Consider the following 16,982-nt stretch of genomic DNA (forward strand, 5'->3'; position numbering starts at 1 on the left):
AGAAGCCAAACATATTTTTCAGTACATTCAAGGCTCTAGTTCTCATGGCATTCACTATACATCAGGGGACCCTCACATTGTTGGCTACACTAACTCAGATTGGGCTAGTGATGTCACTGATCGGAAGTCTACTTCTGGCTTTGTTTTTTGTCTTGGCTCTGGTCCTAACACATGGTCTTCCAAGAAGTAGACTGCTCATGCATTATCATCTACAAAGGCTGAGTACCACGCTATTGTGCTCGCCGGTCAGGAGATCTTATGGCTTTGACAATTGATGACTGAATTTAGTTTTCCTCCTCATAGTCCCACTGTTCTTTGGTGTGACAATCAGAGTGCTATTCATATTTCCTGCAACCCAGTAGAGCATCAGTGGACGAAGCACATTGAGCTTCACATGCATTTCATCTGCGAGTTGATTCAGGATGGTGTTCTCATTCTGGAGTGCATTCCCACTGCCGAGCAGGTTGCAGACATCTTCATGAAACCTTTTGCATCACCGCGCTATCTTCAATTGCGCTCTATGCTTGGGGTGAAGGAAGTTGTCTTTGGGGGGTCTTTATGAGGTCTTCCTTCCTTCTTCTTCTTTCAGCATGTTCTTTTATATCTTTTTGGAGAGGATTTTTTTCCCACTAGGTTTTCTCCTTTGACTCTATTTCATAGAGATTTCATTGTATTTGGGTACCTGATCAGGCCTTGTTGTCAGGACCCATCTTTCCTGCTTTTAGTAGTTGTTCTAGGTTTTAGCTTCTCCCTAAGTCTAGCTTAAGGGGTGGTGTTAGAGTAATTTGGTATTTACTTGATTAATTAAACAATATTTGTTTAATTATTTAAGTTCCCTATTATCTTTTTACACTTAAGCTAACATTAGGTGCATAATAATTAATTCTTTTATTAATTGTTATGTCCAAGCCTAGGTTTTCCCTTTTAGGGTTTCTTGACCTATTAGAGGTTATTTTTCTTTTCTTTGTACCATTATGACACTACACATTTTTGGTGAATAATGAGCTCTCCTCTTTTGAACATATTTTTCCTATGTTTTGTTCTTCAAATTGCTTTGCTTCATTACTTCTCCTTGTAATAGATTGTTTTAGCTTGCAGAAGATCTTTAGGCTCCTGTGGTGTTGTGTTTCTCAACTCCAACATCCATAAGTCTTCAAAAATTAATATTGGTATTTGTTGGACCACTAGAAATTTAATTTATTATAAGTGTTGAAAAAAGGTAATAACACTTGATCTATGGAGACACGTCCCTAGTCAACTAGGCATTCATATCATATAAGAGGGATAAAGGTGATAGAAGTATTATGACCTAATACAGTTTTGTTGCCTAAAAAATAACTATCTGCCTAAAGGACATTATAAGATATAAAAATATAAATATTATACATATTAATTCCTTGAAAACAAACAATGTTGAAACTTAAATATTAAAATTTTAACATATAAAAGAGAATACTTTTGTGGATGTATATTAAACCGCTAACATTTTACAAAAAGTAAATTATAAAGAAGTATCAAGTTTAATTTTGTGACCCAACTCATAAAGAGAAGAAAAAATATTCTACAAAAGAGATTCACTTGAATCAAAAGTTCCTATGTAGAAGTTAAACTACAAAATCCTCCATTTCTTTAGCACATATTATCACTCTGTCTTTATTATCCAATAGGCTATCACACCTTTACTACAAAGTCACAATCTTTTCAAGAAGTGATATGTCATGGTTGACACTATGATGGTACCACTAGGAAGAATCTCATATATTTTATTTACTATAACTCTTCCAAAGAGTTCAAGTAATAAATTTTATATTTTGGAATCTTTATAGTAATTTTTGAATCCAAACCCTAAAATATTGAACAAGTCTAAGGGGACTAGCATCCCTAGAAGAAATTTTAGATTTATAATTAACAATATTATTCCATCCCTTATCCTTTTCTTGTAAAAGGTTAGGACTAGAGGTACCAGTTTTTAAAGGCTTAGGGTCATGGAGAACCAAATTTTAGTCCTTTGTTTTATACTTAGATGAGTAAATTAATAGGAACCATTTAAAAGTTTTGAGTATAGACAAATTTGAGACTATTTTATTTTTCCAATCTATGTATCCATTGTCTTCTTCCAATTATTAGATAGGTCCAATTCAACATAGAATTACCACTAAGAAAAAGATGAAAATAATTATTTAGGTCAACACAAATCATTATGCATGATAAAGAAATACTTGGATAAAACACTATAATCTGAGAAGGGTAACCAAGGGAACTTAACCCAAATAGGGGCTGAAATATTTTTCATTAAAGATGATAAAAATCCCAAGTCTAAGATTTTTAAAATAATAAAGAATATTAGAAAATGTGAGGGTAACATTTTTTTAGGATAGCATTAAGATGGTATGATTTTATAAAAGAGAGGAAAGAAATATTTACTATGACTCTATATGACATCATGATGAGACCATATAGGAAACAAGCACTATGGACCTAATCCTTGAGCATAATTTCCAAGGAGAACATTTCCATATACTACCATATCAATATGAAATTATATAACTAGTGACATGCCTTATTAAATTTAAGAATGGGAAGAAAACTATTTGGAAAGTTTTAGAGAGAATATCATAGCAGACACCTTAAGGATTAAATTTTGAGGTTGCTTGAGCATGGGAGCCATTCATAGACATAATAAATCTTTAAAATATAGTAGCAATATACATGGAGTTGTGAAAAGATAAATCCATAAGAAAATGTTTCCTAGAGGCATAGCATCTTCAACAGTTCCACAATAAAGAAAAACAAATTACACTAATGGATAATAATTTAAAATTAGTAGGATATTTATATTGAAAAATTTAAGAAAACCTTAGTAGAGGTCCTAAATTTATTATTAAATTATAGTTTAAAAATCACCATTGGTTATAATTAGGTAAATTGAGATAGGGATTGAACCGTTATATATAGTAGCCAACAAGGAAAAGAAAAGGGATCTAAATAGTAGTGACACTACCAAAAAACCAAAGGCGATATACTATAAGAGGACTAATAGACAATCACAAAAGTAAAAGAGATTGAGAGAAAACAAGAAAACTCAACTAAACCAACTACTGATTTTTCAAAACTTTGAGACCCTTCATGACTTGAAACTCCTTGTTGAGTAGATTGACCTTGTCTATAATAGACATCTCCTTGTTTGCATTTACCTATTGCGAGGGAGTAGCATTTGGAGTAACATTCCCTTTCCCTTTTTAGAGACTAGACTAACAAAATAGTAGAAGCAACAACCATCTCAACCCTTTTATGCTTTGAATTCTTACTCTCTTATTCCTATTATAAAACTTGCATAGAGACTATCATAATTTTAACCATCTCCCCACTCAACACCATGAATTCCTCTATATTTTTCACTATTTCGTCATATTTTTCCTAAAGATCGACAACCATATTCTCCAAAAAAATATTGTCCTCCTTAAAAACTTTAGTAAACTTAATGGAATCCACCTCTTTCTCTAGAATATCCTACTTGTCAACTTTTTCTTCTATTCTCTTCATAGAATCTATAACCATCCTATCAAAAGCCTTCAAAGGCTAATCCATTGCCTTAGCCTAAGCTAGAACCTCTAATTTTATAATCTTCACCTTCACTATGTGGATTTTAGCTAGCTTCCATTTAGAAATCTAATTTTCAAGATAATATGTAGTACATAACTTGTTTAGTTTCTATCTAAGATTGACTTATAGCTTATAGGATGGTGTTAAATAGGGAACTGGGTTGAGCAACCTAAATTTATGATCTTCTTTCTTGGAGAGTATTAGAAGGTGGAGAATCTTCAAGGGACAAATGAAAAGGATGGGATGAAGTATAGCTAAAACCAACAGAAATTTATTCCTAGGGTTGTATAAAAGAAAGTTTTTTCAATTAATGAGAAGCAAAGGAAATAATTTCCATATTCTTCATTTTTGTCATGCATTGCAGGCTAGTGCTAGAAGTCATCCTTTTAGAGTCACACGTGTTTTAAAAATCATGGTGGAAGAGGCAGCCAAGATATTAGTCATAGGGGGATACTTCAAATATAAAACCAAGTAGGGATTAGTAGTGTGGGGAAGAGAGGTCTAAGATGGGGTGAGCCTTAAATTATAATACTGCCTTACGATAAAACCGCAATGAAGAGGGATAGCCTTGGGTTTAGATTAACCTATAGAATAATGAATCCAAAAGGAAAAATTAATATTCATATCATGCCTGAAGTAGTCAAGCATATAGGAAAGTTAAGAGTGAAATATTCTCAAACTCCCATCCAAGGTAAGATGATTCATGATGACCTGGGGGATGTATTTCCACACCCAAGGAAGGTATTCATGGTTGAAGCCATTCTACAAATGGGTAATTGTAGCATCCTAAAATTTTATACCTTGCAATTTTGATTGCATTAGGGGCCCTCACCTTAGTGTTTTCATCGTCTTACTTGATTGGGACCTGTTTATGCCTCCCCCATGAAATAAACATCATATTTTCACACTTTACCTTGTTGAGACCCCTTGTCCTTTCCCTAAATTAGGGTAGGACTAGGGAATGGCACCCTGATCCTCACCAGGACCATGGTGCCATGCCATAGTCCTCCTCAATTGGGCCCTAATTTAAACCCTTAGACCTATCTCAAATTTGAGCAGGAAACTTTTCCCCATATTGGCCTATGTCACAAAACTAATATGTTTGATGACAGGCAAGTATATAATGAGGTCTTCCCCTCTCATTTTGGCATAAGGTGGAGATGATCATAAGGAAAGGAGACTAAATTCAAGCATTCAAGCATTCAAGCATTCTCCAAGGTTGCATATTCTTCATCTATCCATTGGAGCACCATTAAATCATTCATTTGGAAGCATGTGCGTGTGATTAGGGTTTTGTCATATTCATGCCATTTAATACAACATATGTGATTAAATTCAAGAAGCAAAGCATCCTTATCATTCATTGCAGATCTAAGGTATACCTTTCCATTATTTACTTCAGTATTTGCAATATTTCATTGAAGGTTGATTCTAAACCGGAGTTTGACCAAAGGAAAACCCCTATTCCCAACCCCTTTCTTCTTCCTTCTATGTGTAGGAAGTTGATGAGTAGTTGTACTTTTGGAATTAAGCTTTTTTTGCAGAGACGCAAAAACCCTTTTTGACATGTGGAATGTTCGAAGGACCGATAGGAGGGTGACTTGGTCCAGGAACACGGTCCCTGGAAGTTTTGGTAGATTTCATAGAGTAACTTTGAATCATCTCAAACTTCTTAGATCCAGGTGCATGAAAAAATCTTGAATCTATAGCTAACTATTTTTGCATATTTTCCTTCAAATCTTAGCAGTTTACACTAATTTTACAATTCAATTTATAAAAGAGGAAAACCCAAATCAATCCAATTCACTCAATATTCAATCCTTGTCTCATTTAGGATTGGATCTAGTTTATTTATCCCCTCTTTTGAATGTAAAGTCCTCCAAGTGAAAATTGACTTAGTGATTCATCCCTTTCATGTCACAAATTGCTAAGCTCAAATTTTCCACTTTAAATTTTGGTGAACCCGACTCCTTACACCATTAATTTTGATTTTTATTTTCACATTTTAGTGTATGCAATTTAAAATTTAAATTTTCATTTATAAGTTTGATTTCCTTGCAAATTTAAAAAATTTAGAGGTTAATTTCACTAAACCCTACTGTTTAATTTGGACAAATTATTTCAGATCTAAGTACTTTTTCAATTTCAAAATTCAAAATTTCATCTACAAGTCAAATTTCACAATTAAATTTAAAAATTAAATGGTTAATTGCCATAGTGCTTATTTAAATTTTGAATTTCCCCCATAAAATTTGGTTTACTATTTAAATTTAAATTCAAATTTACAATTTTGCATCAAATTGCAATTTCAAAATTAAGTGGTTAATCTCAAAAACCTTAATTTTTAAAATTTTGAAAAATTGGGCTTGTGGGTTGTTTAAATTTTGAATTCCCCCCTTTAAATTTGGTTATTAATTTCAATTCAAATTCAAAATTGCAATCTTGGATCAAATTTCAATTTCAAATTTAAATTTTAAAATTAAGTGGTTATTTAAAAAGACCCTAATTTTTAAATTTAAATTAACCATGTGCGTTTCCCAAAATTACATTAACTATCTCAATTTCCAAATTTCAATCCTAGATCTAATTTAAAATTTAAAATTAAGAGGTTCTTTTTACAAGGCCCTAATTTTAAATTTAAATTTCTTGCAGACAATTTCCAATTTAAATTTTAAAATTAAGTGGTTAATTTAAAGAGCCCTAATTTTTAAATTTAAATTGATTCTTTCAATTCTCAAATTCCAACATTTCAATTTTCAATTTTAAAATTAAGAGGCTATTTTTAAATTCCTAATTTTAAATTTGATTGTTTATCTCCTAGTGGGTAATCTTAAATTTAAATTAAGAGATTATTTTTTGCATAATCCTAAATTTAAATTTCCTAGGAGGTTAAATTATTGCTCATTATTCTTTCAATTAATTTTCTTATTTAATTGAATAATCACTTTTCTAAAATTTTGCATTAAATTCAATTTTCAAATTTCAACTTTTAAACTTTAAACTTCAAATTTCAGATTTCATCTCATATTTTTCAAAATTAAAAAGAAAACACAAAAAAAAGAATTATTAAAAAAAATAAAAAATACAAAAAAATCTTGTTTTATGCATTTTGGATGTTTGTATGCTTTAGTTCATTTCATTGCAATAGTTAGAATTTCTTTTCAAAATATCCTTTTGAAGAAGTATATAGTACAGAGGAACTTGAGGAGGCCCTTGATGGTTTTCTTTATCTTAATCCTTCTAAACTATCCTTTTTCAAAAGGTTAAGGGTGGGTGCAAGAAGTTGGGTCCCAATTAGGGGGAAGTGCATGCATTGGGAAGAATGCCGCCAAAATTAGGGACCCATTTATTAGGAAATGAGCACCCATTATGCTTCGGGCTCTTGAGTAAAAAATTCATAAAATGGGGCCCGATTTTTGAAAATATATATTTTTTAAATAATGGGGCCTCATTATGTAAAAAACAAAGCCTCGTTTTGTAAAAGTATTTAAAAAGAAATCCTACAAACTCATTTTCACACTTTATATAACAGGTACCTATCACATTTAAATAACTATGACATGTTATAGAATGGGGCCCCGTTATTTAAAATTTGAAAACCAACCCCACCATGTGCCTCGAGACTTGGGTTGGGTAAGGCTTGGAATGCCCAAACCTGAGCGTTGGACCTACAAATATAAGGTTGGACTATATGAGTAACAAAATATTAACATTTTGAATCATTTTAGACATGGTAAAATCATTTTTGTTCCTTTCTATCTGGCTTCCTCTTTAGAAAATAGCCTTGAAAAACATTTGGAGAATCCAAGAAATTTTGTTCTCCATGAAGGGCTTATTGTTCTCATCATGGAGTACACTAAGTACCTTGTAGTTGTGCCCTCTAACTAAGAAAGGCCAACAGACTAATATCTAGGATGTCTCTGACTTGAAAATGGAAATGGAGGATAGTGGGGGTGCCATTCCTTTTGACGATCCTGATTATAAGCTTGTGGAAGAAAGGGAGATTATGGTCACCCCTAGGATGTTTAGCAGTAAGAATCATCCCAGATGGGTGGCCAGCAAATATAAATCCACCAGCAAACTGATTTCTAAGGCCAAGCCCCTTTCTAGAAAGAAGAAGCTTGTAGCTAAGGACTATGGTCTGAAGATTTTGGATCAGGAAATTAAACTGGACATTCCAATCAACGTTTTGAAAGAAAAACATGGGAGCATGGCCAAAGAAGAGAACAATGGGATTCACAGGACTAGTAATTTGATGAACCTGGTAATGGAAGCTACCCAAAGCGAGGAGAGCTGCTAGAAGTGGGTGGAGCGAGAAATTGATACCTTCAAAGTAGGGGTTAAAGAGATTATTGATATCTTCACTACCTCTCCTGGGCCCAACAAATCTAAGAAACTCATGATTATGACCAAGAAGCTCTCCCAGGATGTCGAGGTGATGAAATTCAATCACGATCAAAGAATTCAAAAGGTAGAATAGTCTATGGCGGAGATAAAGAAAAACCTCAAGAACCTGATTGACATAAGAAAAGAAGCCATGAATAACAGTATAGAGGGGCTTGAAAAGATCAATGTCATGGTTGATTACAGATCATATCACAGTGAACTGGTGAAAGACCTTGCAGGTGATGATATGGTTGCTTGAGATAACAAAACCACTGGTCCTTGTTCCAGAACTAGAAGCAGGAGCAGCAACAAGGGTACCTCCAGATTTATTATGGAGGAACTGGAGGAAATCAACAAGATTTCCATCCAGAAGAACAAGGATCTGGTTCACTCTTTTAATTGAGTGTTTTTCTTTTGTTTTTTCTTGTTTGTCCATGTCTCTTTTTCTTTCGTGACTGTTATGGGGTGCTCTCCTATTTTGCTGATGGTTCATGTTTGTTTGGCTAATGGTCGACTTTTGTAAAACTTTTGGTTTTGGCTCTATGTAAAACCCATTTATCTTTATCAAAAATATGTTATGGTTGGAAGGTGACTCTAAAAACATCATTAATTGCCTCCTAGGTAAACACCAACCCTCGTGGATGATTAAAAACATCATTGATTCCTCCAAGGTGTTGTTTCAGGGGTTTAAAAAATTCCACATTTCCCATGTTTATAGAGAGGCCAACAAGTGTGCTGACTAGGCTACCAATGAGGCAGTACGAAGCAAGAAAATTATGACCTGGGATTGCGAAGGGGAGCTCCCTTGTGTGACATGTGATATCTTAACTTATGAAAGATTCAATGGAAAGCAAGGCTAGATTTGAAATCATTTCTCGAGGTGTTAGGAGATGTCATGGCAGCATGAGTTGGTTTTGTATGCAGCCGAGAAGGAGGTATAGTAATTATTGTAGAATCACTTCGCATGCTTTATGGGTGTTTTTCTCCCTCTCGAGTAGAAGTATTAGAAACTCCCACAAAATTTTAGTGGTTTCTCACAAAAACTTTATTGTGAAGAAAGGTATTTGCTTGAAATTACAGATGATAGATATCAATAACATTATGGGTGGAAAACACAAGAGAACAGAGGCTACCATGATTGATAAATGGAGGAAGCATTCGTAGGTCTAGGTGATACTTCAAGCTGCCAAGATGACTGATTTCATGGAGGACATGCAAGAGAAATGACCCAAAACTATGAGAATCTTCAAGAAGGGGTGGAATAAAGGCACATTAACCATAGGCAAAAGGAAGGTCAAGGTTACTGAAGCTATGATCGCTGAGGCAACAGGTCTTCTGATGGACAACATCAAGTTCTACAGGGGTAGAAAGATTTGAGATGCAGCCATGAAGAAATTTCCGAAGGATGAGGAGGAAAAATCCAGACTAGTGAAGGGAAACCATAACTACTTCTCGCCAAAGGTAATTAAGTTGATTTGGTGAAGATTTTTGCTTGCTATAATGGAATTTATCACTCTCGATGGTAGATATACTAGGGTTTTTCAGCCTCCATTTCGTCTTACTAAATCACTTTAGGTATAAAGATAAAATTTCTATTCCATATTATCTTTTCTGCGCCCCTAATATTGGGATCAAGTATGGAATATCCAACCCCAATATCAACCCTACAATGCATGAAGGTTTGATGGTGATTTTGTATAATCACATCAAGAACACTACCGTCCATATGAATATAGCTGAGGTTTCCAAGTGGGAAGAGGATCTTGACAACTTCGATGATGAGGAAGGCAAATGCTATGACATAGAAGCTGAGATAGAGGACGACCCCCAAATTGCTGGGTCAAGCAAGAAAAAAAGAAAAACAGAGCATTGGAAACAGAATAAAGGGTCGGCCAAAAAGAAGCAGAGAGGGGAGGATGAGGATAGCTAGTATGATGAGGATAATGAGGCTGATAACAACATGGATATTGAAAGTGAAGAGGTCCAAATCCTCGTGAGCCAGAAGAAGAAAAGGAAAATCCTAAAACTAAGGATGTAGTGTTGGTGCACAAAACCACAGATTGGAAATCAAAGAGACTTTCCAAATCCCTATCTGATCCAATCAGCCTTGGCCAATGAACAAGAATGGTCAAAGACCGAATTCCTCTACACTTTAGGTTCCACTAGACCCATACCCCAATCTCCAAAGAATAAAGAGATTTCTTTTTAGTGAATTTAAATTATTGAATCTAATTGTTTATAGGAATGACAAGTTGTTTCCTACAACTATGCTTTATGATATGGTTTTAACTTATTTTAGTTCGAAAAACATGAATATAATTGATAATGAATACAAGATTATAAATGAGTGTTGTTGGAACCTTGATTAATTATGAAAGAACAATGCTAGTAGAAACTAGTAATATTTTTCTCTGGTGAGGAATTTGTGCACACCAAATTTACTCACAGAAAACTAATAACAGACCAGTGCTTTATCTTACAATTTACATGTTTCTTAATGGACAAATATTTGTGATCCCTGGAGATAGTTTGAGAGAACTCACAAGTATGCAAGACTATCACTGCAATGACTTCAATGTATGTTATAAGAACAACAAAAACAATTATGTTATCTATATAACAACAAGTGATAAAACACTGCAACAAACCTTATTCAGATTTATCCAAAGGATTTTAACTCATCAACATCATATAACATGAAACAATCTGAAGATAAAGACAACAAATATTGTATATTAATTTTTTGAACAATGGTTATACAAAAACTACAGACTCACAGGTACTTCATGATACACTTGCTTGCACAAAATGGATTTTCATTTCTACAAACTGGTTTTACATAACACTGCTAGTTCAACGAGACAATTTGGAAAATAGTATTCTTTCTTGTTGTTTCGTCTCCTTAGAATACCAAATGACTCTCTCTATATATATGACTCAAAAGATATGAATTAAAGGACACACCCTTTCATTAATACAAACTAAAACTAACAAAATCCTAACTCTCCCTCTTAACTGCTATAACTAAAACACATTACAACATCTTTCAATCTAGTTGCTAACCATATTTCTGGATATTCCAAAGATATCCTTCATCTTTGTATGTGCAGGCATTGAAGATAATGTCTCTAACCGCTATCTGTGCTATAACAAAACTTTCAACATGTTCCCCTGTTTCATTCATATCCAATGCTTCCGCACGAGCAATGCTAAGGGTTGAACTGAGTAGAGATCTGCATTCGGTAATCCACTGTTGTTTATCCTTCATAACCCTGTATCATCTACCACACCGAGAAATCGATGATTAGCAATCCCTTTACATTCCTCATATTCAATATTCAAATCTACTGTGAATCCTCGATGAGTGTCAATTAGTTTTTTGACCTTATTGATCCTTTTGTCACTCAGTGTCTGATCCTCTAGTAGCATGTCTAACCTATCAAGGATCCTCTGGTGTGACACTGTGCTATCCATGTTTCTCTGGTAGACAGTCTAGAATTCATCTAGTATCTTCTGCAGATTTTCAAATCATTTCGACAATAAGATACAGGATGTGTCTATCCTTATGCTTTGCATTCTTTCCTTCAATTTTTTGTTTTCCTTGTGCAATTCTTTGCACTTCTTTTTTAGTTTGGATTCATCCACTATCTGGGGTAGAGGTTGGCCCCTACTTCTCAAAAGTTCCTCATACAATGCTTTATACTTTTCTACTTCTTTCACCAACATCTTCATTTGTGCTTTGTTTAGTTTTGAAATATCAACTCCCATTTTACAAAGACGTTAGGAACCACAAGTTTACCCAATCCAGTTATCCATGGGTTTGAGATTGGGGTCGGTTTACTCCTCCTTGACTAATGGTACAAGAACAACTCATGACCTCGAATCCTGGTCTAGACATCACCAATCTCCTTGAAATCATCTTCTAATTGGTCACAGATGGGCAGGTTAGCCTAAAATATCCGAAATTTGGCTCCTAGTGAGCTCATTTGATCAATCATGTCTTGATTTAATTTCCGCTTCTATGCACCCTCTCCACCTTTAGACTTCTTCGAGGCTCTCTCTGAAACCTCGGTGACCTTTCTTTTTCCTTTTGAACTAGAGCCCTCCATGTCAGAATACCTCAAGCTTAACTAAAGTTCAAAATTTTGTAGCTTAATTTCACTCCAATCTCTCTGTCTGCTTCAGTTTTTTATGCCAATTCCTTATACCATCTTCTATATATAGATTTAATGCTTCAGGGGCATTTACTCAATTGAAATTATGCTGTAATTCACATCGTGTAAGCACAGACCTATTTGTTGCTTGCATTTAATAATGGTGGGTGGATTCATTAAATCAGATTTTGAAACGGCTAGTCGTCATAATTCCTCCCGATAATTCCTTTGTGGCATTCTTCCCATCGAGTATCGACATAACTCCAAAGATGCATTTCTGATGGTTTAAGATATCCTGATGAGTCCTCCTTAGTGGTCCACATCTAGTTTGCTACATCAAGTCACCTTATCGAGCATCAGGACAACTGACTTTATGTTTCTCCAATGACTCGACGCCATCGGCTTCGCACTTATGTGTCCTTTTATTCCTCCAGTCTATTGGCATATACTTCCCCGATGAGATCTCCTTGTTCACACCTATCTTGGTGTTTTCATCAAGTATCAACATAGCAAAAAATGTCCCCTTCCGATGAGGCAATGATATTCCGATGACTTGGTCTTAGATCGACATAAATCATCCTGATCAAGTCTCCTTCTCCGTGCCCGGCTTGTTCTTCTCATCGGGTATCGACGAAACCTAAAGCACTTTTCATCGATGGTTTAAGTTATCTCGATGACTTAGTATTTTCCACCTTTTGGTATTGCCTCACCGGAGTAAGTCATGTTGATGACATCACCTTTGCCACCTAGCCCATCGGGTATTGGGGTAGCATGAAATGACATTTTTTGATGACCCGATGACATTATCAACCTCTACTTCGCATTTTCTTTCATCGGTGTAAGTTATACCGATAACCTCATCGGCTATTGGCACAACATTTTCTCATACCCCCGATAGTGAAATTTGCGCCGATGAAACCCTCCTTTTTCACCTTCTTTTGGTTCTCCTTCAGAATCTTCGGTCTATGTTACGTCGATAGGTTCTTTCATTGTTTCGGCTAGTCGGTCTTGTCGGGGTGACTTATGCCGATAGCTCAAATTTTAATTGTGTTGAATAAGCTCCTCTTCATATATTATTAATTGTGTTGAATAAGCAACCCTCCGTGGAAACTTCATACGTACTAATAGATGGCAGAGTCTATCACACAGGCCCAAGCAATGTCTTTATAAGGATCCAATATTGTCATGATGAAACTTCCTCATGTAGTCCCTATTTAATGCCAACACTTAGCATGCCCCAACGATACTTGTTCAATTTTGAAAACAGGTCACAGTAGGATCCTTTTGATATTGCAACATACTTCCTGCATATTCAATCTAGCTGGGAAATGCTCTTATGATGAAAATGTACATATAGAAACATCAAATAAATAGCACAGAGTATTTTGCAAAAGTATGTGCTAACATGTGGGAACCAAGAATCGGTCTCCTCTCACGACTGACTCTAAGGATAAGGGCCTGATGGGAGAGGATACGGCCATGAAAGAAGCTCATAGCTCTGATGTTAAGGAGGTGGGACTTGAAGTGAATCTTGAGACTGCTGGTGACAAGACCCAGGAAGAGCATCACCTGGATATTGACCTCTGTATCAATAACGACATGGATAGCTTCAAAAAGGTGCATTCAGGGAAAATGGTCGATTATCAGAATAGATCCAGAAGGGATACAATGTCCAAGTAAGCGAGGTATGGTACACGATCCGAGTACATTAACCACACGAAGATAGAACAAAGTTGCTTGTAGGAAGGTTACGGAATAGCAGAGTGGCCAAAGCATAGACGGTAAGTGCAGTTTGCAAATTCAGATGTGCCAAAATCAGCTGTAAGAGTGAAATATAAAACCTTGCACAAGATGATCATTGTATTGAAGATCCTAATCAAGAAGCCTAGAAAATCGCATCACATCGATAAAAATGGAAAAATATCTATAACATCAAGCAACATTGAGGGCTCGTAAGGATGAATGAGGGTTCTCATTCATGTCGATTCAAATTTCAGACCAGATGACACAATAACAAAGTGGATGCCAAGCTCTTCAAATAGCTTCAAATCACAAATTTCCTCCATACATTGAATGGGACAGTGTTTCTAGGATTTTAGAAACTAAAATAAAATCAATCTAGCAAAACACGACCATCAAAAAATTATATAATTTCAGCTTACTAAATTGAATTAATCTTTCGAAGGCATTTTCTCTCTGCAGATTTCAACAGGGTTTATGCTACAAGTACAATATTAAATTATAAAAAAACTTATTTGAAATATTGTCTTAGCACAGTAAAATGTATATGAACTATTTTAGAACTATAAAGGATTTATTTATAGTATTGTCTTGTCACAATCAAAAGTATATGAATTTTGTTTATTAGAGAGGGTTTATTAGAAGTCAATTTCCAGAACCCCTTCGAGCACCCAACTATTTTCTCTATCATTTATCCCATCAAAGCATAAAAGATAGAGGAGTTTCATCAAATGTTGTGACTGGAACTGTCTAGTTTGACAAATCAAGTAAAGTGTTTCATAGAAAACGATATACACAGGTTTCTTGCACTGTCTAATTAAATGCCTCAATATCATATCCATGGATCACTATAACTATTTGGTTGTTGCACTTAAGTTTTATTTGATTGGCAGTAATCTAAAATAATATACGGGTCGCTTGGGCTGTCTAATAAAATGCCTTAATACCATATCCATGGATGATTATAACCATTTGTCTGTTGCATTGGATTTTTATTTGATTGGTAGTAATCTATGAAATAAAAATTATCAATCCAGTGAAGAATCTCTCACCAACAAATATATAAATCCCCTAAAATTTTAAACCTTGGGAAAAGTACAATGAAACAATAACCCCTGACAAGAATAAATCTAAGAAAAACTCACCTAAATCAAACAAACAATCAAAAGATGAATTAATATTGCCAATGTGCCCATCAAAAATGGCTAAATAATCAAAACTCAATAACCACCAATAGCACCAAATCCATTAAGAAAATCCAATAAAAATCATATAAGAAATATTGTGAATCACCTGATCAGTCCAACAAGATGCAAGATATACAGATTTGAAAATACACAGTATAGTAAAATATATTTTAATTAAAACAAGATATGATTCCCAAAGGATTGGTAGAAGTAAAACAAAAGCATACGATGAATGGATAAAATCTTGTACATAATGGACAATCCTTCTGGTAGGAATGTAGGCCTCTCTGAAGAGCACGAAATAAAGATCTTGAAATAGTTATTAGTGTGGTCCACAAAAGTTTCTATCAAAACTGGTAACTAAAATTGATACTCAAAGAAACTATTTTATGGAAATAGAAATTAATATATTTCAAATATCTTATTGCTTTCAGGAACAAAACAGGGCGACGTATCTTTAACCTATTTTGTTCTTTCAGATGCGGGAGTGGATGATTCAGAATTATATATTATTTTAGAAGCATAATTGGAAAGGAGTAGACTTGGGTTTAGTAACGATGATGAAAATATTTTTGATTTAGGTTCTGAAATCTACCCTGCTGCTCTCCACACAGTAACATCCAAAACTATTGCTAAGACAGGTAATGTAAATGATGGTATTACAAAAGATACGCAGGAGAGATATATGCAATTAAAAGGCATTGAACACATACTAATTGCATGTATATTAAATAAATAAATGCTTATATATTAAATGACATGTTTTCAAACACCATATAATGTCAATGAACTAAAAAATTCCCCAGAATAACTGGGTAATTTATGGAACAAGATCAAATGAGATGGAAATCAGTAATTGTCGCTTCTATCACTCTTCACTAATAAATTTATGCGTATGCCCGTTCTGTCTGTCGCATGATTGCCTCCTCTTCTTCCTCACTAAAATCGTTCTCTATCTTAAGCATTTGGCGCATTTCTTCAACACTTTTGTGTTCCAGAAAATCTGCAGATGCCTTACATAACAAATCAAATAGATCTCTAATTTCAAGAAAATTCGCAGCCAAAAGAATGTGGCAGAATGTCGCCTGATTTTTATCTGCAGAAAGAGCTCTTTCAACGAATTGTGTATCCCATATCTTCACATCCTCTTCTGATATAGTGTTGGATTTTGCATGAGCATGGAATTTACAGTGGTCTAATACCATCTCCAGCACTTTTCTGCTTTTGATATTACCATAAAGAATAGGAAATCTCAGAGGCTCCATTCCTGTGTCTGTGTATGTGTCTATAAAATTCTTTAGGACCACTGATTCCATTGCAACCATATTCTCCACTTCGAAATCTTCATACACGTCCTCATCTCTGAACAGCCTCAATGTCACTGCATTTGCCGCCATTTTAATCTCCACAAAATTAAATACTTCTTTTGCAATAATATGCACGACCGAACGGGGATGTAATTAATGGTTAAAAGAGTGTTGAAAGAGTAGAATTTGGATAGAAACTCTAAACTGTATGATGATTTGAATACGGAACATCTGGTTTCTAATTTATACCATTCCATTTCTCTATTTCAATGGGTGCGACTTTCCCGTTAATTTTGTTGCTGGAATTATTTAAAACTAATTTGAAATTTAACTTGCACATCAATAGATTGGTTGTTTAGGATTTATATGATTTTTTGATGCGTGATTTGTAACTTAATAGTAGTATATAGAGTTATTTTAATTTATTTTGCAATTATTTTATTTTATGTGGCATGTGGACATATAGTTTTTCATTTTATAACGAAATGTTATATTTGTTATATTATTTAAATAATTTTTATTTGAATAATTATTAGTTTATTTTATTTATTTGTTTAATTAATATTTATTAATTTGTTTTAGTGAATAGAAACATAATAATATAC

At 34.3% G+C, this 16,982-nt stretch overlaps 1 protein-coding gene across 1 annotated transcript; it reads right to left on the reverse strand.

Annotated features, from left to right (window-relative positions):
* Positions 1-15,957: 15,957 nt before the first annotated feature.
* LOC131875967 (SKP1-like protein 11) lies at positions 15,958-16,467 on the reverse strand. Its single transcript, XM_059220713.1, has one exon. It carries the CDS (start codon positions 16,465-16,467, stop codon positions 15,958-15,960), a length of 510 nt encoding a protein of 169 aa, XP_059076696.1.
* Positions 16,468-16,982: the final 515 nt, after the last annotated feature.

The sequence above is a fragment of the Cryptomeria japonica genome, chromosome 5, assembly GCF_030272615.1.
Source record: "Cryptomeria japonica chromosome 5, Sugi_1.0, whole genome shotgun sequence".
Taxonomy (NCBI): Eukaryota; Viridiplantae; Streptophyta; class Pinopsida; order Cupressales; family Cupressaceae; genus Cryptomeria; species Cryptomeria japonica.

Excerpts from the sequence above, each read along its gene's own strand:
- LOC131875967 (XM_059220713.1), bottom strand. The coding sequence starts at position 16,467 with ATGGCGGCAAATGCAGTGACATTGAGGCTGTTCAGAGATGAGGACGTG.